This window comes from Erigeron canadensis, chromosome 3 (genome assembly GCF_010389155.1).
Source record: "Erigeron canadensis isolate Cc75 chromosome 3, C_canadensis_v1, whole genome shotgun sequence".
Lineage (NCBI taxonomy): Eukaryota > Viridiplantae > Streptophyta > Magnoliopsida > Asterales > Asteraceae > Erigeron > Erigeron canadensis.
The window spans coordinates 28,256,018-28,282,687 of NC_057763.1; the positions used below are offsets into that span (position 1 = coordinate 28,256,018).

The window sequence follows — 26,670 nt, forward strand, 5'->3', positions numbered from 1 at the left end:
TTTATTTGTGGTTTTCCAAAATTTTTTTGTACACTATTTATTATCATTCATAATTTACGGGAAAATCATCCCTTCATCAACTTATATTATATTGACTAGAGTGAAGGGCCTGTGCGATGCACGGCTTGACTGTTGCTTTATCAAACGCTATACGTCCGCGAACATAACTATTAAATTTCAATTTAGAAACAAAAATATAAAATATAAATGGAGAATACTTTTAATTCAAAACTTGAAGGAACTTGACCCAATCAACCCATAAATCCTAATATAACACAACTAACATGAAAATAAGTTTTACTCGATTAGTTTCTGCACTTGTAAAGTGGTTCCAAATACATGAAAATACCACACAACCAACATATAAGACATACTCGAGAGCATGTTAGATCCATCTTAAAAAATTCTTCCACGTCGCACTTGTTCTTCGCCTTATACTTATAAATGGGCCAATACAACCTATTAATTAGCTCCTTAATTAGTCATACAACTTAGACTGTTGATGGAATGGTATTATTTCTTGATCAACATAAACAACATATAGTTACAAATATCTTACATAGAAAAAGACATCTATAGCTCCGATGTTCATGATACCTGCACACCATACCTAGACACCTTAATGCAACAACTTTCTTCAATACGTTATGCGTCAATAACGACATATGCTCCTAGTCCTTGTTGTTTGGTGACTTTATCTATGTATTCTCACCATCCAACAATATCAATGCATCGCAACCCTGTAATTAGTTTCAGACTAATAAAAATAATTACTTGTATTAATATTAATTATGTATACATATGTGATCAAAAGAATAAAAAAAATACGTAAGATAGATGAAGAACGACATTAACCATGCGATTAGAATATAACAACTTAATGAGATACGGGTTTGTCTTGTCCTTGTCAAATACAAGCTTCCTTGATGTCGGATAAAAGGTTTCACATAAACACAGGTATTGTTGTCAACTTAGCACCACAAATCGCCAAAATAACTAAAAGGGAGAGAAACAACAACTGATTGGATGGCACTGCAGATGAGCTATTCTTTGCCCGGACATGGATAATTTCCACCTTACACCCGAGTGTTTCACCCTGCAAGATTGTAAACACATCAGATCATGAAACGGAACTACAAATGCACACCGATACAATTTCCTGAGTGTCAGAAAGGCTACATCTGTTTTTTTTTTCCGTGAAATTTAGAATGGCCAAAATTTAGGACTGAGCATATAAGGTAAAGAAGCAAAATTAAAATATAAGATTATTGCCTGAACAACGCATGCATTTGGTTTGCCTATCTGGTCTCAATCAGACATGCAAATAAAAACGACAACAAAAGATCAAACAATCTTTTTCTCAACGTTGAGTTCAATATCCCACCACCAAAATGAAATTTTACCAATAACAATAAAGATATATTAATAACTTACTGCAAGTCGTATTGTGACTCATGACTGTGTGTCACCTCAACAAATGCCTTCGGTTTTACATTTAGTTGAATGAACCCAATCAGATCAGTGTGTTCCTCACTGGCCCTCAACAACACACGTCCTTTTAAAAAAAAACATATGAGTAAGACATAAACAATGTTGTCTACATATTTGCTTCCATAACCAAACACAAAACTCTAGCCTAGTCCTAGACCATTCATCAAACACATGGTGTACATAAATAAATGATGCTTTCAAAACGAGAACAAATTACTATTTGAATAAGGAGAAGTTAATCGAGAAGAAGAAAAACTTTGGATTTTAAAACAAATAGGGTAACCTCATATAAAAGCTGAATTGCAATCTGAGCTCCTTTCTGCAAAACATCCGGAAGCAAAACAGCAACACACAAATAAAACATGAAAGATAAAGAAACCATAAAATCGGAATATGATGAAACAAACTGATGCATAATGATAAATCAAAATAATAGCTAATGAAAAACACATAAAAGGAAGAAGATGAACCTTTAGTTGCAGTCTAATTGAGGTTGAGAGGGTGAGTCGATAGTCACGGACAGAGTGAAGGAGGGTTTTTTGTGATTGTTTTATATTCTATTTGGTAATAAATGATGAATAATACTTATGAGGTTGGATTTCAAAAGGTGCATCAAAAACGGGCCTTATGGTCGACCCATGAACAAATCTAAATACAAACTACATAGAAATAGGTACATACCATATTGATGTCACTTCTACTCCCTTTCGGTTCCACTTTCACTGATAAATAAATGGATTACTATCACATTAGTGCTAAATAAACCATGCATAAGTACTAAATCAACATATTAATGTAGTAACACGTATTTACATATCATTTTCTATACGAATTAACACAAAATACAGGATGCATTAAACATAACATCAAATACATATTAATTATTATCTTAAAGAAAACTAATTCAACCTATTAAGTACAAATGAATAAAGCGTCAAGAATGTGCTAATTTTTTCACCACCATCAAACATGTAACAAGTTAAATAACATAAAAAAGTTTGTTAATACTTGGATTTTTATTAGAAGGGTTTTGCTAAAAAGAAAAGTAAGTAATAAATTGGTTAGATACTAAATTCTAATTAGTTTGTTGATGTTGATCATTTTATCCTTTGTTTTAAAGCATTTTAAATCAAATTCATTTTATCCCATAAAAAATCAATTACTGTATTTTTTAGAAATTTTAATTAAAATGTTTGATGATATTATAAATGAGCGAGGAAATTATGAAATTCTTTTAACCTTATGTTTGTATTACCGAAATGCAAGTTATTATTAACAACGATAGACTCGTATATAATTAGTTTTTAACAATAATTGTAAAGATTCAATACCTTACGTTCTATGTTTCTCAATAATGACCCGATCCGACCCGATTATTGTAACATTTCATTGTCTCCCTAATTTAAGTTAAGGACTTACCTAGTGTGCGATACTCGATTCGCACTGTCTGTCACACACCATCCTAGAGGCTGAAACATCCTCACTAACAAAATATAACGTCATTATTCGCATCCAAATTATAACACAACCATACTATGCAACACAACATTAACATTTTTATTATGCGTGCCTTATTTCATAATTATTAAAAAAAAAAAGAAAAGATAAATTTATAACAAACAAAACCAAATAAGTCATTTCAATTTAATAATCTAATAAAGTAACATTGATAAGTTTTCCATGTAGAAGGTTTCGTATAAATCATTACTAAAAGTGACATAGCTAATTGTAACGGTGTCACCCATTAGACCTGACCGGATTAATGATTTATGGGTATCCTGACTGAGCCTGAAAGTCATATAATCAGTTATAAAATAAACAGATATAGATAATGGATGAATACCTTTTATATACGACATTATTGAATTGCTAATTAGATATGGATGCTAAATGTGGTGTATATACGAGTCATTTACGCACTTCATCGAGCATTTATACCAGGTTGAATTTGCACAATGCTTCTATAAGAATTGTCTAAGTAAGATATATATAGATGAACAAACTTTCATTACACAAAATAAACAATGGATTAAAATACAGATAACGGGGTTTAAAAGATTTTGTCAAGATCACCAACCGAACGATATCTATTTCTCTTCGAAGGGTCAACAAAACCGTCAAGGGAAAGAGAGTCTCAAAATCAACAAGTCGAGAGAGCATTGACAAGTACATTGGTTTGAACCACAAATTTGCACGTCGAGACCCATCACCATCATCTCTCTACTTCTATTTTCCTACTTGTATATTATCATCAAACAATATACTCGTATAATATAATTATAATAAAAATTAATACGAGTACTTTAATTCCTATTCTTGAGGAATCAACTCCATCATTCATTTCCATCGGTAACGTAATCTAATCTTTTACCCACTTAACATTTCTTACTTTGTGTTGTTATTTTATCATAAAGTTTTGATCTTTATCATGATTTATAGTGATTCTTTGTTTGCTTTTTCATTTCAAGATTTGGGCTTTTTTCTTTTTTTCATACAATTGATATCAATACTTACAAATTTACATATCAGAAGATAAACCCATTAAAGATTGTCCTTTTTTGTTGATAAATGATAGTAAAGCTTCAGTTTTGAATTTAAATGTAAAATGGTCTTACTTTGATTTGCTACACAAAGTTTGTATATTTATGCAATTCTGCAAATATTTTAAAATTGGTGTTTGTGATCGCATATTTTGAATTTATTCAAAATGTTTGTTTGTTTTTAATCATTTACTAGTTCAATGACCCAAGTACATGATTAAATATGAACATTTTGAATAAACACATTACATTTCTATAACTTGAACCCCCTTAATTCTTAAAGTGTAGCAGTGTTTATTTAAGATTTTTAGTGTAAAATACGCACACATTTCCCTTTTTTTTTTTATCCGAACACTCAAAATGTGTTTATCGTGTACAAAAACAGCGTAATGAACTATACACACCTCAAAATAAGGCAATCTCAAGAACTTTTTCATCTGAATTTTCCAAGTGAATGTTTGACAACAAAATTTAGAAATGTAGCGTCTTTATCGATGTGTGAATATGATTTTGCGGCTGTTAAAGGAGACGTAAATTTTTTTTTTCAAAAAATTTGGACGGTGCTTCAAGATGTGCTTTTTCGTTGGCAAAACACAAAGTGCATATTTTTCGACATTTTTTTGAAGCATCATGTGATCTGAGATATCTATGTGATGCAGTTGTAACAATGGATGTCGATTCGACTTCAAGTTTGTATCCGTCACATCGATCCAAGACTATTCACCTGGTTGGTGTCCAGATTTTACTTCAGTTATCATGAAAGTGTGGTGCTTTTTAAGATCATTTATAAATTTTGTTTATTATCCAGGTTAGGCATGCACAAGGAATTCACAATGTGATAGGAGATAAGGATTATAAAGCTTACATGTCCCATGAATATTTCGATGCAGAGCTTACTCGGTTAGGTTGGCAGCAGGTGAAATATTACCTGTATTCAACTATTCATGTTATGCCTATTCATGTTGCTCGCTTTCTTTTAATTATGGGTAATTTTATTTGCGGCATTAGGTTGAAAGTTTGCGTAAACATGTGCACGCATGTGGGCTCGCCAAGAAGATTGATGTTGTTATTACATCTCCTTTGTTAAGGTAATACTCAACTGCATGATGATATTTTTCTATTGTTTAGCGTCCTGTTTGTATAATGAAAATAAATACCTTGTTGAATCTTTTACTATCTAGGACTATGCAAACGGCAGTCGGAGTCTTTGGTGGGGAAGGCTATACAGATACAGTAGACTCACTACCACTGATGCTAGCAAATGCTGGAAACAGTGGTCGGTCTGCAATTTCAAGCCTAAATTGCCCACCTATTGTTGCAGTAGAATTGTGTCGAGAACATTTGGTATGTGTTAAATGTAAAACTTTGTTTCATTTATCTAGTTAAAAGTTTAAATATATAATCTTTAAATGCAATCCTTATATGAGATCTTAACATGAGTGATTAGGTCATCAAGATGTCTGCTTAAGGATTCGTGTGATTAGCATTTTTGTTTGGTTTTCAGGGTGTTCATCCTTGTGATCGTAGAAGAAGCATCAGTGAATACCAATGCCTATTTCCTGCAATTGATTTTTCATTGGCAAGTGGTGTAACCAATGAAGTTACTTATTATTTCCGTTTGTCAAAAGCAGGAATTTATGAAAACAGTATTTGTTTTTTACTGAATTAATTTGTATTTTGTTGTCACAGATAGAAAGTGACGAGGATGTGTTATGGAAGGCTGATGTAAGGGAGACAAAAGAAGAGCTTGCATCTAGGGGGAAAAAGTTCCTGAATTGGTGAGTTCATATCTGGCTCTTAATCTCAACAACTTTGAATTGGTCAAATGGGTATAAAAAGAAAATTAGCCTAGAAGGAAGCGGGTCAATGGTCAAGTAAGCCAAACAGATTGAATGTTTTCCGAATGGTATATTTACTGCATAAAACATCGTGAGTCCTTTTTTTTTGGGTAAATGAGGATTACCGGTAGGCTACTTAAATAGATATGGACAGATTACATGCTACAATACTTGATGAAAAAGTCCATTAAAGAAAAAAGAAATAATTGAGATTGCATAAGACAATCCTCATCTAATCTCATTACTACCAAATAACCCGAAAAACCAAGCATAATATGACAAATTACATCCAATGTTGCAACGCAATCGGAGGAGTCACGACACAACAGATTGAACTTTTTAATCAAAAAAATAGATTATAATATGAACAACATAGCTAGTGTAATCATATATATGTCAGTAGCCAGATATTAAAAATCTTAATACTGTTTGGACAATAGGTTTTTTAGTCCAACCCAACCTGATACCAAAAGTTATCCCTTCTGATTCGTCAGCATACCGCCTTCTTGCCACCTTTTCTTTTATTCCTTTGATGAATATAACGGTTGATGCAGGCTATGGACACGAAAAGAAAAGGAGATAGCTATTGTAACTCACAGTGGATTCTTGTTTCATACGCTGGCTACTTTTGGCACTGACTGCCACCCATTGGTGAAGAAAGAAATTAGTAAACAGTAAGTCATGATGAGTTCATTATTTAGTTTAACCTCACTCTATTCAACCTAAAATCTTAATTTGAAGCACAATTTGGCTTGTAAAGTAATGTGAAATGGTCAAAATTTCTGTGCAGTTTCGCAAATTGTGAGCTTCGCTCGATGGTAATTGTTGACAAAAGGTACATTTCACCGTTTTCGTTTCTCACTGCATCAAATTTAAGAACTCATGACGCTGGTTTGAACATCCTTTTTTTTTCCAGCATGTTAGGATCAGATTCTTCGACAACTGATTATCCAGGAAGGATTCCTCCTGGACCAGATATCCCAAGTGAGACTGTTGATGCAAAGATTGCAGATGATGAGCCGGTTTCTGGGTCCACTTGATCAGTGACATTCTACCGTACAAAACCACTGTAAAAGATAAGCACTTTGATCCGCTATTAAAGGTCAATTCATTTATTGTGTATCTTGAAATGGAAATGATTTGAGGAGCTGATCATAGTAATGCTACCGTTGATGATGCTTTCTTGCTATGATGCTGTGAACTAGATAGCAAATTTTCTATGAAATGCAAACAGTGTTACATTGGATCGACTTATATTATTTAAAGCTCCAAAGAGATGAGAATATTGTGTTTGAGTGATGTCCCAACCTACGTTGAGTAGAACATAGGTGTAAGTGTAATATTGATGTTGCTAACTGATTAATAGCTTGGATTATTGGTAGTTGTGGAATACAAACTTAAAACTTAATAAATGTCAGAATAAAGTTGTAGACTTGTAGCAAGGCTCAAATAACAAGTCTGGAATGTCTAGATACAAAACATAGTGTGTACGACATGCTCTATATCTCAGCGTGCCTTCAAAATGTTGAAATATGATACAGGCTTCTTAGTCTCGTCACGTAGTCCCTGAAAGTCGTTTGAAAAATCATGGTACTATGGTCAGATATATTTGAATTAGAGGTAACAAAATGGGAGCGGTGGGTTAGATAAAGGGGCACAAGTGCACAACAGGTTTGGTCAAATGTGGTAAGTTCACAGGTTGGGCTGGGTTGACCTGAAACACTTCAGTTCAAAATTGTTTTAAAAAGGTATAAATAATACAGTTGTCAAAACGATTGCTATTTATTGATTTATGATTTAGGAGGTTTTTGCATCAACAATAAACTTTGCATGACTTTGGACCTGTTTTACTCACTTTCCTTTTGTGCTAGTTGTATTATTTTTACAATTAGATATAAACGAGATATGTCACCCGGGCGTTGCCCCGGGAGACATTACGTTTATATATATGGTAGCATGTAAAGTTAATAGGGTATTTCAGACGTTTATTATGTGCAATAATATGTAAGATTTATACCATGCTTTTAGGATCATTTACAATATTGTTAGTGATTTGTCATTGAATTGTAGTTGCCATACAACATAAAAGTGAAAGAAGTTTAACATAGTGTAATTAAACTTTTGTTAAGTTAGAAGTAATGTTTGATATTAGTTACAAAAGTGTAACATAAGTCAATCCGTCAATTTAGAAACCCAAATAGCATTTAACGATCATTAAGACCCGTTAGAGAAAAGGACGTACCCCCTGTTAGAAAAAAGGACGTGATTTGCAACAATTTTCGTAACTTCCGTTAAACACTCGAACAAAATTAACGATCGTTAGCTGATGAGGACCTTCATTGTAAGAGTATTAGAGCTTAGGGGCATAAATAGTAGAAGGAAGAAAAGAAATTAAAGAAAGTCGCACGGAAACCGATTCACGGTTTTTAGGATATATACAGTATATATCCTGAATGGCCCATTCAGTGTTATACCAGTCAAAGTTGAGGCCTTCTTTTTTGGATACTTGTGATATTGTTGATGAATATTTTATGTGGAATTAGAATTAAGTGTACCTCGAATGCAGCAGCCAAACGCAGAATGGTAGCTTCCTCCCAAGGGCGGCCTATGATCTGCAAACCGATTGGAAGCCCTTGCTTGTCATAACCAACCTGCCAAAAGTAGTTTTGGTGATACATATGGTGCTAAATTTACCAAGTACATATAAAAAAGTACTTACTGGTACAGAAATGGCTGGTAGTCCTAGAAGATTCCCTGCTAGGATAAAGCGCATCAAGTTACCTGAAAAATGAGCGCCACCTCATAGTAAAAAAGATAGAATAAGGTGCAAGGCTGCTTTAGATCATTCTGTAGGACATGTCAGCTTATATATAATGCCAGATTGTTACTTGACCTACCTGTTACCTTCATATTTGTCTCGCCCGTTGTGAGTGAACTTCGACGAATTACAGGAGCAGTCATGCTAAGCAAACACACAAGACTCTGTTTTTCACTATGGAACATTATAAACCGTAAGTGAATTAGTAATGTTGATATTTACCCGGTTGTTGGAGTTACTATGACGTCAACCATCTTGAATACCTCCATGTGATAGTACATTGCCCTGCGCCTGTACTCAATCGTGCAAGGTTAAACAAAGAAAATATTGACATTAGGAATGGAGTCAGGAAAAAAAATTGGCCCTTAATAGTCAAACTTTAGTTTTGGATGGGCTTGTGCTACATAGTGATACATTGTAAAAGAAGAGTAGAAGACCATGATAAGTTGAAGATAAGTTAGCACCACCTGAGACGCTGGGCAGCAACATAGTCTGACCCTGTGAATGACCGGAAAAGTGCAAGATTAGTCCGTGTGTCGAGTGTTAGTTTCTTATCGTTCCTGTATACGAAGATAGGAATTATGAGTTATAATCAATATAAGCAACACAATAACAAGCGTTTTTGTGCTGTATACGATGATAGGATTTGAGTAAGTTATAATCAATATCCAAAAGGTGTAGCTTGGAGGGAACACCCCGATCCCCGGAACCGCATTGGTAAGTTATAATCAATATAAAAGCAACACAATAACAAGTGTTTTATCCCCAAATAGTTGGTTTGGCTTTCGACCAAATACAATAAACCACAAAATCAAAGTAAAGATAGAATCCTTAATATTTGGTTTATACGTACCCATTGTGACAGTGTGGCTGTAGTGAGGCTAATGATTCAGCTCCTACTGAAACAAGATGCGACGTTCGTATCTGTTGAAGCTCAGGTATGACAACTTCCACTATCTTCAACAAAGAAGTTGAGTGCAATAGGATGATTTCCTTAATATATAAATAGTTTTATGCTGTTGATTTTAAATATTTGAGTATACGTACTTTACAGCCATGAGTTTCTGATAAAAGATTAAGAATATTCGCACACTTAGTTGAGATATCAGTTGAAAGGACATCATTAAACCACTGCAGAATAGACATATGCTATTAAGTATATAGTGTAGACACTTTCATGATCTCAAACCAGAGACTAGTCACCTCTGTGTACTTCCCCAATCGCACTGATTCCAGAATAGTAGAATACTCATGTGATGATAGATCAGGCAAATTCGACAGGGACTACAAACACATAAATTACATATCACTAGTATATATTGGACAACAACTCTTTACTTATGAATTGTATGACATTTAACACTGCTGAAAACAGTAGTCTGAATACCGGCCTGAGGCTCAGTTTATCAGCAGGAGAGGCACCTAAAATTGCAGCATACCTAAAGAAAGCAATGAACATAATCAGTGGCGCTTTTCATGAACATGATCTAGACCGAGTTACTTACATCATCATGATGTCCTCAACACTGGATGCAATTGGTCCTATAGTTTCTACTGTCCCCCACTCGCATAAAACCCTGACAATAGGAATCAAGATCTGGCTCTTATAGTTACAAACATGTGATAATATTAATAAAGTTATATACTTATAGGCTTATAGCTTTATGCACCGAGTCCGTGAACTAAAGATCTGGCTCTTATTAGAACAGTTTCAGGAACTTACCCTCTAAGGTCAATACGTCCATATGTTGTTTTTAATCCCACAACACCACATAGAGAAGAGGGAATACGGACTGAACCTGTGAATATTAACATGTATATAAGCTCCGGGATTTATGAAAAAAATGCAGTAAGTATCTCTGTATGTGTACAAACAACCTCCACAATCTGTTCCTAATGCAGCTGAACATATTCCAGAAGCTACAATCGCTGCTGATCCTGATGAAGATCCACCTGTGTACCTCTCTGGATTATGTGGATTTCTGGTCGTTCTATAATTTTAGGAACTTCATGTCAATCAGGTAAGTCAAAAGTGACTACTTGAGTCAAAGTTTCATAGTGAAGGAACTAAGAAATAGCTGAAACCTCCAAAATTGTAAAATGTAAACACTAACACTATACATGCATATTAGTATAGATACTTATCTTAGTTCTGTAGTGAAGGGATTTAGTTTTTCCACTGCCTTACTATTTCGTTATATATTCCCTATAAAGCTTACCCGTTATTTACGTTATTTCCAGTAGTTCCTTGTCCATATTCATGCATATTGGCCTTTCCAACAAAAATCACTCCACAACTTCTTAACCTTGATACGCAAACTGCATCCTTCTCAACCCTGTGTACCTTGTGGAACCATGTCGTTCCACCTGTTGAATCAAACAAACACTAAGCTCTATAGATAATATCTAGTTAATTGAAAGTAGGATATTTCTATACCATTAGATGGATGGGGATAGCAATCTATATCATCCTTGATTGCTACGAAGATACCATCCAAAGCCGACAGCGGTTTTCCTATACAACCCGGCCAATGAGCAATGACAGGGATAAAAGTGTTGGTGATAAACTACATGACTGACAAGTATGTAATATGCCTACTCTTGTTGCTACACATCTAAAAAAAACGTGTAAAATTCCATCAATAATGTAAATATTACAGAAAAAAGACAAGAGTTAGCCACACGCAGTAAGTTTATGTTCTACTTAGATCTATACTGGTGCAGTGTACTCGTATCTATCAAAATGGAGACGTATATGCACCTTCCTCAAACCGATGGGTTGACGCCGCAGCCTGCTTTCTTAAATCTGCAGCATCAAAAGAAATCAACAAAGGTGTTGGCGGTTTCACATTGCTGGATTCTTCAATTGCGGAAATGACATACTCTGCAACCTGTTGACTTAAAGTGAATTCTCTTTTTAAGAAGAATTACAGAGGACTGGCATATGGGCCAAGTTTTAGGTGATCACCTACCATTGATGGGGTTGTGATCTTTGACCTGTATGAATATGCATAATCACAAATCTTCCAGTAGCGGAAGGGCGTGTTAATCTCAGAATGCCATCTGGTAGCAGGATCGTAGTGGGGAAGACATGCAAATGCTGATTCAACTCGGTCCTGAGATTTTTCGTCTTCATTGAAACAAACCACTCCTGATTCTTGTTCTGATATTGAATTTAAAACATAAGGGATCACTTAGAGGCCTGTAGGAGCTTAGGTGATTAGTCAGTAGTATGTGTTCAAGCCAGCAACTTTTTGAGGATATGCCAAAACAGGGTTCTAGTTTTATGTTACAAATCAATTATGAGAAAACCTCCTTGACCTATATGTCAACTTGCATCACAGGTTTTTCATCTAAATGTCAAAGGCACCATGTAAAAGTACGCCGATTCAAACAGATAAAAAAGGGTATCTGATACAAAATGGAAGTTTTTTAGAAATGCACATTATGCTTTGTCGTCTATAAAAAAGAACTCGTAAAACTAAGCAGTATTTTTATTGTAGTGAACCATTATTATCTTTTTCTGATTTAACACCAGCACACAAAACAGGGAAGTTTAGACCTTGAGGAGGAAATTCAGGTCGAAACATAGGTGGTTCTGGTATCACAGTATCCCTTAACATCTGCATAACATAGATCAAGTGTAAGTGACCAAATATAATGTGTGCGAAATCAAGTTGCATAACTTAGTACTACTCAGATGATCATGAATATTATGGTAGTAACAACAAACCTCTTGTATCTTGTTCTTTTTCTTCAAGTAACTGACTATAACAGGACCAATCAATGGCATTTCAACCAACATGACAAAAAGCCTTAGCCATATCCCAGACAAATCAGGAGCTGCAACATATCCAACATTATGTCCAGTTTTTTGGTAATGTAAAGAAGGATGAATTTGAGTTAGTTCAGTACGCGCAATCATACAAGGCCACAGTTTCCTAAGAATTCAGTTGTCTCAAGGCATGTTTATTCATAACAGTTTCTGTAATACTAATGAATATATTTTACATATATCTAACCGTTTTTTTGTTTTGTTTTGAAGGGTCCAAATTTGTAAATATGGCATATGGATATCGAAATCACACCACTGGCCATTCAAGCACGACCTAGAAAAGTGAAAGAACAAGAAAATGAACCAGAACCTTCAATTGCGCCAGGGTCATACTTGACTTTGATCAAATCAACTTCGTTGGCAGGTATCATGACAATCTTCTTCCCCATTTTCACTTGAGAGAAACTTGTCCAACACTTGTATCTGCATTCAACAGTTACCACTGCTGGTGCGCTTCAGAAGAGTTACGTATAAATAAGGCTAAAGTTGACACATCGGTTGTAGTGATGACGAACGTTGACGTCAGAATGTGTAGGAAAGTGAGAAGTTTGTTGTTTTGATGATGGAAGTGAGGCAAATGTGGGAAGTGTGAAGAAGTTGGTGGTAGCTGGTTTAACTGCCTATCTTTCATTCATTTTCCATGCACTTTACTTTGATTATTATACATTTTTGTACACAACTCATATTGAACATTTAATTTTTCCATTTTATCTCCTCACATTCTCAGTGTTGAGTAAAAAATAGAGCTGATGGATTTCAAACAGCCAAAAGCCTACGCAAAAACAAAAAACAAAACAAATAAAAGAGAATTAAAAAAGAAAAAACAGTGTGGCATGGTGGGATTTGAACACACGCAAGTTGATAAAAAAAAAAAAGGAGTTGCAACACACGCAAAGACTAACTGGTCTATTATGAGTTTTTTTAGAACTATAACACAACAATATATAAAGGGATATTTGCATATATACCAAAATACAACATCTAAATTACATATATACCCAATTAAAAATTTAAATAACAAATATACCCAATCTTACTTTTTAGTTTGAAGTAGACAATTATACCCTTTAATTTCTTCAAAACATGTATACATAAAAACACTAACCTCTCTTTATATTCATATCTATATCATCAACAATATGCCATCTATCTTTATCGATCTATACAATATAGATTCTTTAGGGCCAAGACCCTCTTCGGTTTTAAGTTTTCAACATAGTTCCACCCGTCACAACCCGCCGCGGCTACTATTTTTGACACGTCCCTTCGTGTATTTGTAACATCAGTACTCGTCTTCCTCCCGCAATGCAAAAACTTTTAAAGCTACTTTTTAAATCTTACAATAAGTGTTATTCATCTACTCTACTCCTATGAATTTATGTCATTTTAAACGATCATATTAACTCATGCCCTCCTTGCTGTCAATTCGCTCTATATATGTATCCCTCACAGCTTCAATTCATTTTATGATGGGATATATAGTTGCATCAAGGTTATTTAGATATAGAATCTAAGGTTTAGAAACAACTATTTGCTATTAACTAGTTTTATTAGGATCGAATACAAGTAATATTGAATTTTCTCCCTTGGTAAGTTAGACATGATTATTAAGATTTGAGAGCAAAAAGCTATGTTTTAGAAAGCAGTAACCCAGCACCTTTGATCGTAAATTCGTAATGCATTATCATTTTTGAACATTATTATTATTATTATTATTATTATTATTATTATTATACAATGGTACAATTAGAAATTTGAAAAGTTAAGAAAACTAGATTCTTTCTTGAAACTTGAGGCTCTTCCTTAAAACTTAAGGGTAACATGCTTGTTTTATGCAAGCATACATGTGTCTTTTGATGTGTTTATTCATGTCTCTATATTGAATTTTTAATTCAAGTAGACAGTTGTCCTTTATGATTCCCGCACCATATTGATGACTATTGTTGGAGGGTAGGATCTTTTTTAACAATTGATTTTTCTAATCTAGTGTTGTCGGAGATTTCTTTATCCGTAAAACGTATAATTAACATTTCTTCCATTTCATCAAAAATATTTTCCAAAGGTATTTCTTCGGTTAGCTATCGAGATTCTCCAACTAGATAATTATCTTCAGAATTCATCGAGGTGTTTGATTTATTTCACCTGCTGTTTTGAAGGATATCTTCTCTCATTTCTTGAATGTATGTTTTGATGTCTTCAAAGGTTTCTTGGGATTCTATTACTTTGATCTTTTTCAATCATTTTTTTCCAAAATTTTGAAATTATTATTATTATTATTATTATTATTATTATTATTATTATTATTACTATTATTATTATTATAACTATATATTGCTGCTGGTTAGTTTTAATTTTATTAAATCTCATCCATCCAATCCAATTGATTATCAATCATGGCCGTTTAAATTCCTCCATTTAAAGCGCAAGTATAGTTGTGATGATAATAGGAACGTGATAATTTACTTATAGGAACGCCAATTCCGTAAAGGCGTAAATTACCATTTAAAACGGAGATTTAGTTTACTCCTGATAAGAAGTGATGCATTATATATAGATATCATTGTTTCAATATGAGTCTAGCAAGTAACAACGCACACATATTAAGATATACAATACATATTTCTGCTATCCATGATTCATCTCTTCTATATTCAATTCTTTTTTCTTAATAGTTCATATACTATTGATTGAAAATGGTCGATTGTCGTATTATTGATCCAGAAATCAAGGTTTATAACACTCAAAGTATATTACAATTTAATAACATGTGATAAAGCAAATAAAGCAATCAAATCCCCTGAAATGTTGCAATTGTGCTTTGAATCTGATCAAAAATCTCATCTTCATCATGTATCTGATCTGGAGGTTATGGGCGCGCGAATAACCATCATATCGAAATCTGCCGGCGGGTCTATATGTAAATATAAATATTTATACGGAGTATAGAAGAAAAATTTATACGGATAGTAACAATTTGAAAGAGAATGATGTTTCTAGTAATTCTTCCAAAAGTCTTTGCAAAAGTAGGAACGCCGGTGTTGGTAACACCTGACTTCGCCATTTCATCCAAGTTCGGCATTCTCAACACCGGACTTGCAATAGGTGGCCGCAACTCTTTTCCAGGTGGCTTTGTGAAAAGAGTGGAACTCAAAGCCGACGTTGTCATCACCGATCTTATCCTTTTTCCTTCAAATCCGGTGTTCACAACACCAGACTTCTTTTATTCTTCAAAGCTAAGTCGGTCTTCACCGGAATACTCTTTCTAAGTTTTGATTGTTTATGTTATTATTTTGTAGGTAATAAAATGATCAAAATATTCTCAAATACATAATACTAAGTTTAATATTCAGTATAAGATAGATGAAGAAGACGACATCGAATATTTCAGATAAATGCATTTTGTTGAGAATGAGAAGATGGAATCTTGAAAGTGCAATTTTTTTTTAGTGTTGTAGATGAAAAACATATGGGAGAAAGTGGAACTCAAAGTTCGATATTTGAAAGGTCATTATGTACAATGCATAAGATTAAAGTTCGATATAATCGTAACAATTCATGTAAAGTTGTTTAAATTTGGAATTAATAATCCTTTTTTTTTATTGAAAATACATGCAGTATAATGATGATACCTTAACCTACCTCAATACTCAATCTTTCTATTTGACACTTTCTCCCATATGTTTTTCATCTACAAAACTAAAAAAAAAATTGCACTTTCAAGATTCCATCTTCTCATTCTCAACAAAATGCATTTATCTGAAATATTCGAAGTCGTCTTCTTCATTTATCTTATACTGAATATTAAACTTAGTATTATGTATTTGAGAATATTTTGATCATTTTATTACCTACAAAATAATAACATAAACAATCAAAACTTAGAAAGAGTATTCCAGTGAAGACCGACTTAGCTTTGAAGAATAAAAGAAGTCTGGTGTTGTGAACACCGGATTTGAAGGAAAAAGGATAAGATCGGTGATGGCAACGCCGGCTTTGAGTTCCACTCTTCTCACAAAGCCACCTGGAAAAGAGTTGCGGCCACCTATTGCAAGTCCGGTGTTGAGAATGCCGAACTTGGATGAAATAGCGAAGTAGGTAACACCGGCGTTCCTACTTTTGCAAAGACTTTTGGAAGAATTACTAGAAACACCATTCTCTTTCAAATTGTTACTATCCGTACAAATTTTTCTTCTAAAATGGGAGACAATCGTCACAACCACCAGCCATTCTTTGCGTTCCTCCTTCTTCTCCGGCTACACATTCGTCGCCAGAAAAACGAGCAAGTGGGTGAATGATATTTTCGAGCAGGTGGTTGTGAACTTGGGTGGTGGTTATTGATTTTTGGATCTCAACGGTGCGGTGAGACCAGATTTTCGATACAGCTGTTGAAGATGGTGATTATAGTAAGTGTGCCTTAAGCCCTTAATATTACAGTAATATAGTTAAAAACGATGACGAAAGGTAGGCAGGCAAGTAGCCAACAATACTTATGGATGAGAAGATAAAGTTGAAAGTCAAACTTTTGTATTGTGTCATAATGTTAATGTGCCTTAAGTCAAAAATTATATTAGACCCGTTTTTTTTTTAATCTTTGCAACAGGGTTACAACGTGTATTTAACTAACATTATGGATTGAACTTCGCGACAGGGTAACGTGTAATTGGATTAGAACATTCATTTTATTTTCCATTTTAGTTTTAATAAAAAAAAATTGTTAGTTCATTAGCTACTAATTTTGGTTTTAACATAATCAATATCCCTCTTCTATGTTTAATATGGTATATAAAGCTATGTAAATTATATAGTGTAAGTTATAAATGTGTTTAATCAAGTTTGACCCGAGCAACACACGGGTATTGTTCTAGTTATTATTATTAGTGTTGTTATTATTATTATTATTATTATTATTATTATTATTATTATTAGTGTTGTTATTATTATTATTATTATTATTATTATTATTATTATTATTATTAAACCTCTAGCAAGACATTACTAGCGAGAAATTGACACAAGTTAGATACTGAAAGGATAACCATAACTTTAACCATCACCAAATGATTCTGTAATACGGAATGATTCAGTTTCTCACAAAAGGCCTTAGATTCAATTTCTATCATAGGCTTATTTAGGAGTGACCACTAATTTTTCATTATACCTCATAATATAGTAACACGTAACTATTCCAGTGAAAATCATCAGTATCACATTTAGCACGAGAACAACATTGTGTTCATATAAACATTCTATCATCATAATCACCCATCAACTAAGCAACTATATATAGCGATCAGAATATGTAATGTCTCATCTCTCTTTCTATTTGTCCCGGCCTTTACCAGCACTTATTGCGTCAACTATCTAACGAGCTACTCTTCTAACTCTAAATGTATCAACTAAAAGTTTATAATTTTGGAATGATGTTGGGAAGTCAAGAATCCATCATTCAGTAATTCATCATGACCATGAGTAGTGATCAACGTCCCTTGTTTCTCACTTACCCTTCAGAACATCAAAATATATTACAGGCTTCTTCTTATGTTCACTCCACCGTTTCTGAAAATGAAAAGAGTCAACAGACTCTTTGAGTTAGTGGCCGCTAATCATTGTATTTCTAGCCTATGCTTTGAACTTCTAAGGTCAAATGAATTATTATCTGCAGTTTTAATTGATGTAAGTATGCAACTATCTTTGAGTTTGGAGATGTTTTTGAAAATACACTAAACTTGGTGACAAATTCATATTTAGTTACTTTAAATTGGTCAATTTGACCTTAGAGTTTAAAGATCAACTATTTGCATAGGATCAATTGTTACCTCTATGGCAGAAGCCAAACGGATAATTGTAGCTTCAGCCCAAGGTTGTCCTATCAGTTGCAATCCTATAGGGAGTCCTTGCTTATCATAACCAACCTGCTCAGGCACGATAATGTCAAAAAACTCTTGTTTTAAAAGGCAGGGTTAGACTTCAAAATGCCAGTAACGTGTGCTATAATAAACAAACGTCTGAAAATCTTGTAGTTTTCGTGGAGAATGACTTTGCATTAATTCAGTCACAAACAAAACTTACAGGGATAGAAATGGCTGGAAATCCAAGAACATTTGCTGTGACCACAAATTTCATCAGGTTACCTAAGAAAAGAAAACCACATAATGTAAATTTACCAGACATTTTAAGGTCCATTGGTTATAGTCTTATTCATTTCGCTTTTGTGGGTCCCATTTGAATATAACTAATAAATGGGACCCGCTATGAACAAATGGACTTTCGACTCGTACTCAGAAAGCAAGCACAACTGAAGAGGAAAACAACAGATGTGGGCATGGGTAACTCTGACCCATTTACCTATATTTTTTTCGATTTGGGTTATCTTTTATCTCAAATAGGTCAAATGAGAAAAATCATAAAAGAGAAAGAAGTCAAATGGGTCAAAGAGTTGAAACAGCCAAAGGTGTGTTTTAAAGGCACACAACCTCTTAAACTGCCTTAGTTATAAAAAAAATAAGACACTTATTGTAATGATATGATTTTGATTTCTAACACACTATTTTTAAATTTAAGATCTGGGAAAAAAATATCTTTATGTCAACCCTACCCACCCGGCCGTTTTTTTTTAGAACGGCTAAAGAATTTTATTAATAAACGGCAAACTAGCAAGGTGCTAGTCGCCAAAAGTAAAATTACCAATACCCACCCGGCCGATTTTGACCTGCACAAAAAGTACCTGTTTGGCTGTTTTCACATGAACCCCAACCAACCCATTTGGCCACCCCTAACTTACCGGATTTGATTATTACATGTATTTTTATGGGATATAGGAGGATGATCCTGATGCTTAACAAACACGCAACCTTTATAAGGGTTGAGAATTCTATTATTCATAATTGAAATGACCTGGTGATGAACTTAGTATTATCAGTCGTATGGTTAAAAATGTACCTGTAACCTCGAGATCTGATTCACCACAACTGAGTGCATTAGGGTGAATAATCGGTGCGGTCATGCTAAAAAAGAAGCATATAGTTAGATTGATAAAAAAATAGCATATACAAAGATTAGAGTTTGTGAAAATAATCCAATGCCCGACCCATCATACCCAGTTGTCGGAGTCACAATGATGTCAACTTTCTTGAAGATTTCCATGTGAAAATACATTAATCTCCGCCTGTAACAGTTGACACCAGATAGTATTACTACCTGTCATAAATTGCAACTGAATTGCACAATGGAGGTCCTGCATACAAGAAATTAAGTTTATTACACAAAGGTTGTGTTACCTTAGACGTTGGGCAGCAACATAATCTGAGGCTGTGAATGACTTAAAAATTGTCATATTTATACGACTATCCAGTGCAAGTTTTTGAAATTCCCTGCATGAGAGGCAAGAGAAGAAAATAACTAATAACACAATCCATGAAATCCGGAATAGGAAGATGAGGAGAGGAGCACTCCCCTGAACAAAATCACAGAAATTCGTGGAAGAATCTCAAACCTAGAATAAACATACCCCTTTTGGCATTCGGGGACTAAAGAGCATAGTGATTCAGAACCATACGAAACGACATTGACCAAGCGCATCTGTTGAAGCTCTGGTATAGTAATCTCGACTATCTTGAACCACAAAAAAGCAAAGCTGATTTGAGAAAGAACCTTCATGTATGTAATCGATAAAATATAGTTGCAGTAAGGTGAAGAATTAACATGTATAATTATATAGACATACTTCACAGCCATGCATCTCTGATAATGATGTAAGAACATTTCCACACACACCAGATACGTCAGGTGAGTTTACGTCATTGAACCACTGAACAAGTGATACACATGATTAATACCACATACACTATCAGATCAAATAGACCTGCTGCAATGTAAAAACATTTGAATGCAAAAAAATCACCTCTGTGTATTTCCCTAATCGCATTCGGAAGCTAGCAATTGAACTCTCATTTGAAGATAAATTTGGCAAGCAAGGGATGGGCTGCATTTAACATGGCATGATTCTGTTATAAAGTATTTTTAGTACAGTTTGCTGTTAAAAATACATATATAAGATGAAGAAAATTAGAGCAGAAGGGCAAGTGATATACATATTACACTTGTGAATTAAAATAAATTTATCCAACTACAAGAACACATCAATGCACAACATGTAAAGGTTAATGGTACTCTAGTTACCGGTCTTAAGCTGATTTTCTCAGCAGGAGAGGATCCCAACATTGCTGCATGCCTATAAAAGGAGATCAAGAAATATTGTTTGTTACATGCACTCGTCACAAATGTGAGGATATGAGATATATGATCTATTTAGGTCAAAATTCCATTTACAATATAAAAGGGTGACACAAGAAAAATTCAGAAAAAATGCTTGAACAAAGCTAATCACATACACCAGCATGACATCATCAACACTTGACGCCATTGGTCCAATAGCCTCTACTGTCCCGAAACCACATACACATCTGCAAAAGATGGTTGACTTTGTGAAAAGAACTGCAATAAATGAGAGTTTAAAGGTATATTAGTATTTTATGATTGATAAAACTCACCCTGTCATATCGGTTCTACCATAAGTTGTCTTCAATCCGACAATACCACAAAGGGATGCAGGAATTCGAATTGAACCTGCCATTTTAAGAGCACTTTATTGAGTGATTACGAGTGAAAATGTATGTCCATGCATAAAAGCCTACTCGAAGTTCATACAACCTCCGCCATCTGATCCAAGTGCAGCAGGACATATTCCAGCAGCTACAATAGCTGCAGATCCTGATGAAGATCCACCTGTATACCTTAGTGGGTCATGTGGATTTCTTGGTGTACTGTCATGTGAACAAAAAAAGTTTATCCTGAATTCAGTCACCAAAATAAGAATTAAAGCTTTTAGCTATACAAATGCATTGTTCTTTCATTATTTTTCTAATGCATGTAATGTGCTTTCAAATTTTGTTCCAATACCAACAATTCTTTACCGCTTACTGGTTGAACCGGTAAAAACATTGTCTAAGCTTACTGGATAAACCGGTAAAAACATTTTCTAAGGCTTTTAGCTTTGTTTCTCCTTTCTAGATCCTGATGTGGACTAGCTACACTGACTATTCTTATGACAGCACATCATCATATTTTTTTTGGTCCGGTAAACAAATTTTGTATGTTGATATTCGGACAATATTGAAAGTAGGTTGCATACATGGATGTATAATGGAGTATGTCGCATACACATACACTGAAACAAAAGTGAAACTACATTTCTTTTTTTAGGCCAACTACATTGCTTTTTTTAGGCCAACACCCATAATATTGATAAATATACTTTTAGGATTGGAAAAAAAATTAAATCCGATAAGAAGTTTCTAATGTTCTGTATCACTTATAACCTGAACTATATCATATGTACACTTTCAAGAATCAAGATGCAAGAGTACACCTTACCCATGATGTGGATTCAGTCCTGTATCTCCCATGCCCAACTCATGCATAGTGGCCTTCCCGATAAAGATCACACCACAGCTTCTTAACCTAGATACTGCAACTCCGTCCTGCTTAACAGGGCGTGTGTCATGCAACCATGTTGTTCCACCTGTTAAACTTAACCATTAAACAATTTTTTACTAATAAATGAAAGTTAGATAGCAATTCAAAAGGCAGAGCAAATACCTTTAGATGGATATGGATAGCAATCTATATCATCCTTTACTGCCATGAATATGCCATCCAAATTCGACAAAGGATTACCTGCAACCAAATTTTAGTAAATGACCTGTGATTTAACTCAGGGACAAGCGCATGAATGCTGTTATTATACTTGTATCGTTTGCTAATGTATGCAAGTATGGAATCAACTCTCAAAACCTCTATTGTACGCATCAAACCTTCGAAGTTTTCTGCTGTATGCAAATTGTTGACATCACACTGCTTTTAATGAAATGGCAGATTATAGGGCTGTCATAGAGCCATGTCATCAAAAAAATACTTGTTATCTGGTGAAGTGGTCACCGGATACATACAACAGAATGAATTGACAGTTGTATACATACAATGGAGGTTTTGAGAGTTAGGTATCCATCCTTGGGCGTTTGTGGAGAAGGATGGAGGTAGATGACAAAAGTTGCAATGTAGGAGTATGGGGTATGGTGTGGAAATTATGTGGGTGTTTGTAAGAATTAAGAAGGATGAATATGTTGTTGTTGTGGGCTAAAAGTGTTTGTGGGAAGAACACCTTGTCACTGATGTGGTAGCCTTACAATAACATAACAGGAGAATTACATTTTCATGCACCAGTCCTTAAATTCTATGAGCATGAACCTGATAACAATCAATACCTTCCTTAAACCTTTGGGTAGATGCCGCAGCTTGCTTTCTTATTTCCTCGGCATCGAATGAAATCATTAAAGGAATTTGGGGTACCATATTCTTACATTCTTCCACTGCTGAGATGACATGTTCAGCAACCTATTTAAGCCACGAGGGTCCCTATTTCAGCAGAACTAAACAAAACTAGAAAGTATGACAGTTTTAGGCAGCTTACTATTGAAGGTGTGGTATGCCCCGACCAGTAAGCATATGCATAATCACGTATCTTCCAGTAACGGAAAGAAGTTGATTCAGAATTCCAACTGCTTGCAGGATCAAAACGTGGAAGACACCTCATAGCCGATTCAACTCGATCTGCAGGTTTTGCTTCTTCTTCAAGACAAACCACTCCAGCTTCTTGTTCTAAATTCATTAGTTAAACAACCAGGTTACATTTATGAGTGCCGCCTTTAATGCATTACAGACATTTTTCCCTCTAAACGGCAAACATATAACCACTTGGTTTATCGGGCATTTTGGATACACATACGAAAATAAAGTATCTCTGGTCAAGAAACAGCATAACTAATTCATAAAAAATGGAAAATAAAGTGTGGTAAAAACCTTGAGGACGAAACTCAGGTTTAAACATTGGTGGCTCAGGTATCACACTATTCCTTAGCATCTGTAGATAAATATCATTCCAACACTAATCATCATCCAATACCTAAACAGAATTCACCTTAAAATTTCATATTTAACACATCACATCTATATCTATATCTATACAATTATATAAAGCAAGACGTTACTAATTGCATTAGGGTATATGTGAATTCTTGTTTATATGTTTTAAACAACCAGGTTTCAACTAACACAATCACAATCAAATCTAATAACTCCTAACTTATTGTTGAGCTTAACCTGGAATCCCTTGGTTTCAAGTAAATCACAATCACACTAACTGGCCGACAACACTAAAGTCGCCAACATATACCCTGTAAATAGTTATAGGTAGTCCATTCCATAATCTATCCTAATATAAGTAATATGGTAACGGTCACCAGCTCAAGCGGTAAACTTGCATAAAAGCGTAGTAAACCTTCAAAATCTATACTATTACCGGGTAATAAACTTTAAAACATGTATCGATACAGGTAACGTATCTAATTATCTATGTTACATATAGGCCACATAAATGGAGCATCCTTGTAAAAATTTTAGAATATGTGAACACATAACATCAAGTAAGTTCCTTGTACTAGTATTTTACATTGTCTGCTTTTAGACAAAAACAAACATTATAAGAATTGCAAATACCTCATCCATTTTGTTCTGATTTTTCAAGTGACTAATGATGCATGAACCGATAAAAGGGAATTCGATCAAATAAGCAAACATCTTGAGCCATATTCCACTCAAACGTGGAGCTGCAATATCCAACACGTTCCATATAAGACGTTATTATGAATATGAATATATATACATATTATTAAGATTAATGAAAATAATAAAGTAGTAACCTTGGAGTTTTTGTAAATCATAGTTGACTTGAGTCAAGTTAACTTCACTGGCTGGAATCATAGAGATTTTCTTTTTCTTTCCAAATATCATCTTTTTCTAAACTTAATCAAATTATTATTATTGGATGAAAAGTTCTAGTATAAGGCAGGCAAATAAAATGATAAGGGAAATATATATCATATCATATCAGATATCTTTACTAAGGAGGCAATCTAGAAACGATGACTTTCTTTTATTGGAATATTTTAGAGTGTCTTTACGTTGTTTGGTTACGTAAAAGTCAAAATCTGAAAGAGACCGATTGATGGATAACTGCTTAATGGGTCCCTTATTTACAAGTTTGGCTTAGAAAACACGGGATTGATCAAAAATCGAACCGGAAAACTAAAATCCGAAAAACCGACAAAACCGAAAACTGAAGGAAACCCATTGGTTTAGCTTTCGTTTTCTAAAATCGAACGGATCGGTTCGAGTTTCGGTTTCATATGCCAAAAACCGATCAAAAACCGAACTGAACCAAACCGAACCAAAGATATTTTAATTTATTTTATATTAATCCCATTTTACATTTATATATATTAATTATAATTTATAAATATGTTAATATATTTAAACTTTTTGTCTTTTTAGTGTACAAATCTATATAACTTGTATGTTTTACATGAAAACATACACTAAAATCAATTCGTTTTATAAAAGTTATACCAATTTTAACACCTAAAAAAATAATTAGTTAATAAAAAACATATCTATATTTTAGTTTCTATATCATTTTTTTTTCTTAACCATTGAAAGTTAAATTTATAACATAATAAACAAAAAACGTTAAAAGAAAAACTATAGAAAAAACCGAAACCGATCCAAACCGAACCGGAAAACCGACAAACTGAACAATACAAAAACTGAATCCAATGGTTTTGGTTTTTTAAAAATCGAATGGATCGGTTCGGGTTTGATTCTAGGCAAGACCCGACCTGAACCGACTCATACTCACCCCTATTGGAAACTATTGGATTAACTCTTGTAGTTGAAAATAACTTTAAATTTAGGATGGTAAAAGATCTCGAGTTCCAAATCTCATTCTCATAACTTTAAGTTGGTATCGAGTCTTAAATAGGATCAGGACCAAGATTAATTTTTGATGGTTTTCGGGATTAGGACTAGGTCGGGAGCATGAAAATTCAACAACTTACGTAATTTTTCGGTCTCGTCCCGATCCCACCTTATATGAGACCTTGACCAATACTATATTTTTGTGATTTTCAGGACCGGTACTAGATGGGTTCAGTCTCATGCCCATGCCTACATCAAAGTTGGTGGGATATCGATATTTTGATTGAAATCAAAGGTTAACATTGAAAAATGTTTTTTTAAATCTTGAACTGTGATTTTGATTCAACAATTAAAATAAGAAGTCTTTTGTGTTTTTAGTCATATATAATGTATAAAACTCCGTTCTAAAAACAAATAAAGTAAATATAATAAATAAAAAAAATGTATAAAACTAGATATATATCCCGCGTACGTGAGGATATGTAATAAAGTTTTTTTTTGTTATATTTCAGTAAAGGTAAAAGAGTCGTGAACCATTGATTAAATTATAGGGTACATTACAAAAATCATACCTGAGGTTTGTTTGAAACTACACTAGTCATACCTACAATTCAAAAATTACGCCAGACATACCTATCGTTGTCAAAAAGTTACACTGACCATACCTATCGCTGACGGTCGTCTATTTGACCGTTAAGTCAAGTCACGCGTGTCGTGCATGTGAGGTACCAAAATCGTAATTTCGTGTATACTTCAGGTATCATGTGTGTAATTTACCCTAATATAAAATTATTAAGATATTTAAATTTATATTTCATTTATAAAAGTGGGTGGATATTCTATATTAAATTTCATATAAAGTAAAACAAATAAAACAATAGGGTTCTGTTCACTGAAATCACCGTGCATCATTTGCTTCGTGAATCTTCGTGCATCAATTTAACCATGATCTAAAGGTCAAGATCTTATCTTATTTGTTTTACTTTAATACTTTTTCTGCAATACCCCGCCCATATATATATATATATATATATGAAAAACCTATTTCAAAATAAAAAGTTTATAAAAGGATGTCATCAAACGATACGGGTTTATGCTTATAAATTCTAAGGTTAGACTAACGATTAGCCCTGGAACTCCAAACCCACAATGCTACAGATTGCTAATTTGAGAAATATTCTAAAATTGTAATGAGTCTTCAACTTTGCTTTACCCCTCTAATATGAGGGGATGACAAAAACCATATGAAAAAAAATATATTTCTTTTTAAAAAAAAAA

At 33.9% G+C, this 26,670-nt stretch overlaps 3 protein-coding genes across 4 annotated transcripts; 1 reads left to right on the top strand and 2 right to left on the bottom strand.

The window, feature by feature from the left end:
- Positions 1–3,696: 3,696 nt before the first annotated feature.
- LOC122591163 (phosphoglycerate mutase-like protein 1) lies at positions 3,697–7,164 on the top strand. Its single transcript, XM_043763384.1, has 10 exons — positions 3,697–3,840; positions 4,691–4,758; positions 4,840–4,947; positions 5,040–5,119; positions 5,213–5,375; positions 5,536–5,610; positions 5,721–5,809; positions 6,424–6,543; positions 6,660–6,704; positions 6,786–7,164. The coding sequence occupies exons 2-10, from the start codon at positions 4,699–4,701 to the stop codon at positions 6,907–6,909; spliced, it is 864 nt and encodes a 287-aa protein (XP_043619319.1). The 5' UTR covers positions 3,697–3,840; positions 4,691–4,698; the 3' UTR covers positions 6,910–7,164.
- A 950-nt stretch (positions 7,165–8,114) lies between these two features.
- On the bottom strand, positions 8,115–15,688 carry LOC122591836 (fatty acid amide hydrolase-like). The gene is made up of 21 exons (XM_043764067.1): positions 15,484–15,688; positions 12,833–12,967; positions 12,421–12,530; positions 12,250–12,310; positions 11,660–11,850; positions 11,449–11,578; positions 11,125–11,202; positions 10,907–11,054; positions 10,566–10,678; positions 10,411–10,486; positions 10,193–10,264; positions 10,075–10,126; positions 9,891–9,971; positions 9,735–9,818; positions 9,541–9,644; positions 9,155–9,247; positions 8,910–8,978; positions 8,767–8,831; positions 8,589–8,650; positions 8,425–8,520; positions 8,115–8,203 (listed from the first exon to the last, which is right to left on the bottom strand). The coding sequence occupies exons 1-21, from the start codon at positions 15,686–15,688 to the stop codon at positions 8,189–8,191; spliced, it is 2,040 nt and encodes a 679-aa protein (XP_043620002.1). The 3' UTR covers positions 8,115–8,188.
- A 1,961-nt stretch (positions 15,689–17,649) lies between these two features.
- Positions 17,650–24,533, bottom strand: LOC122592789 (fatty acid amide hydrolase-like). 2 transcript variants are annotated; one of them, XM_043765101.1, is made up of 20 exons: positions 24,339–24,533; positions 24,136–24,245; positions 23,440–23,500; positions 23,051–23,238; positions 22,845–22,974; positions 22,180–22,257; positions 21,955–22,102; positions 21,232–21,344; positions 21,072–21,147; positions 20,913–20,984; positions 20,701–20,752; positions 20,423–20,503; positions 20,246–20,329; positions 20,030–20,133; positions 19,800–19,892; positions 19,619–19,687; positions 19,462–19,526; positions 18,592–18,653; positions 18,339–18,434; positions 17,650–18,078 (listed from the first exon to the last, which is right to left on the bottom strand). In XM_043765101.1, exons 1-20 carry the CDS (start codon positions 24,427–24,429, stop codon positions 18,016–18,018), a joined length of 1,836 nt encoding a protein of 611 aa, XP_043621036.1. In that variant the 5' UTR covers positions 24,430–24,533; the 3' UTR covers positions 17,650–18,015. The 2 variants fall into 2 exon arrangements, with proteins under 2 accessions (XP_043621036.1, XP_043621038.1); XM_043765103.1 differs by lacking the exons at positions 23,440–23,500; positions 24,339–24,533 and having other exon boundaries at positions 24,136–24,216.
- Positions 24,534–26,670: the final 2,137 nt, after the last annotated feature.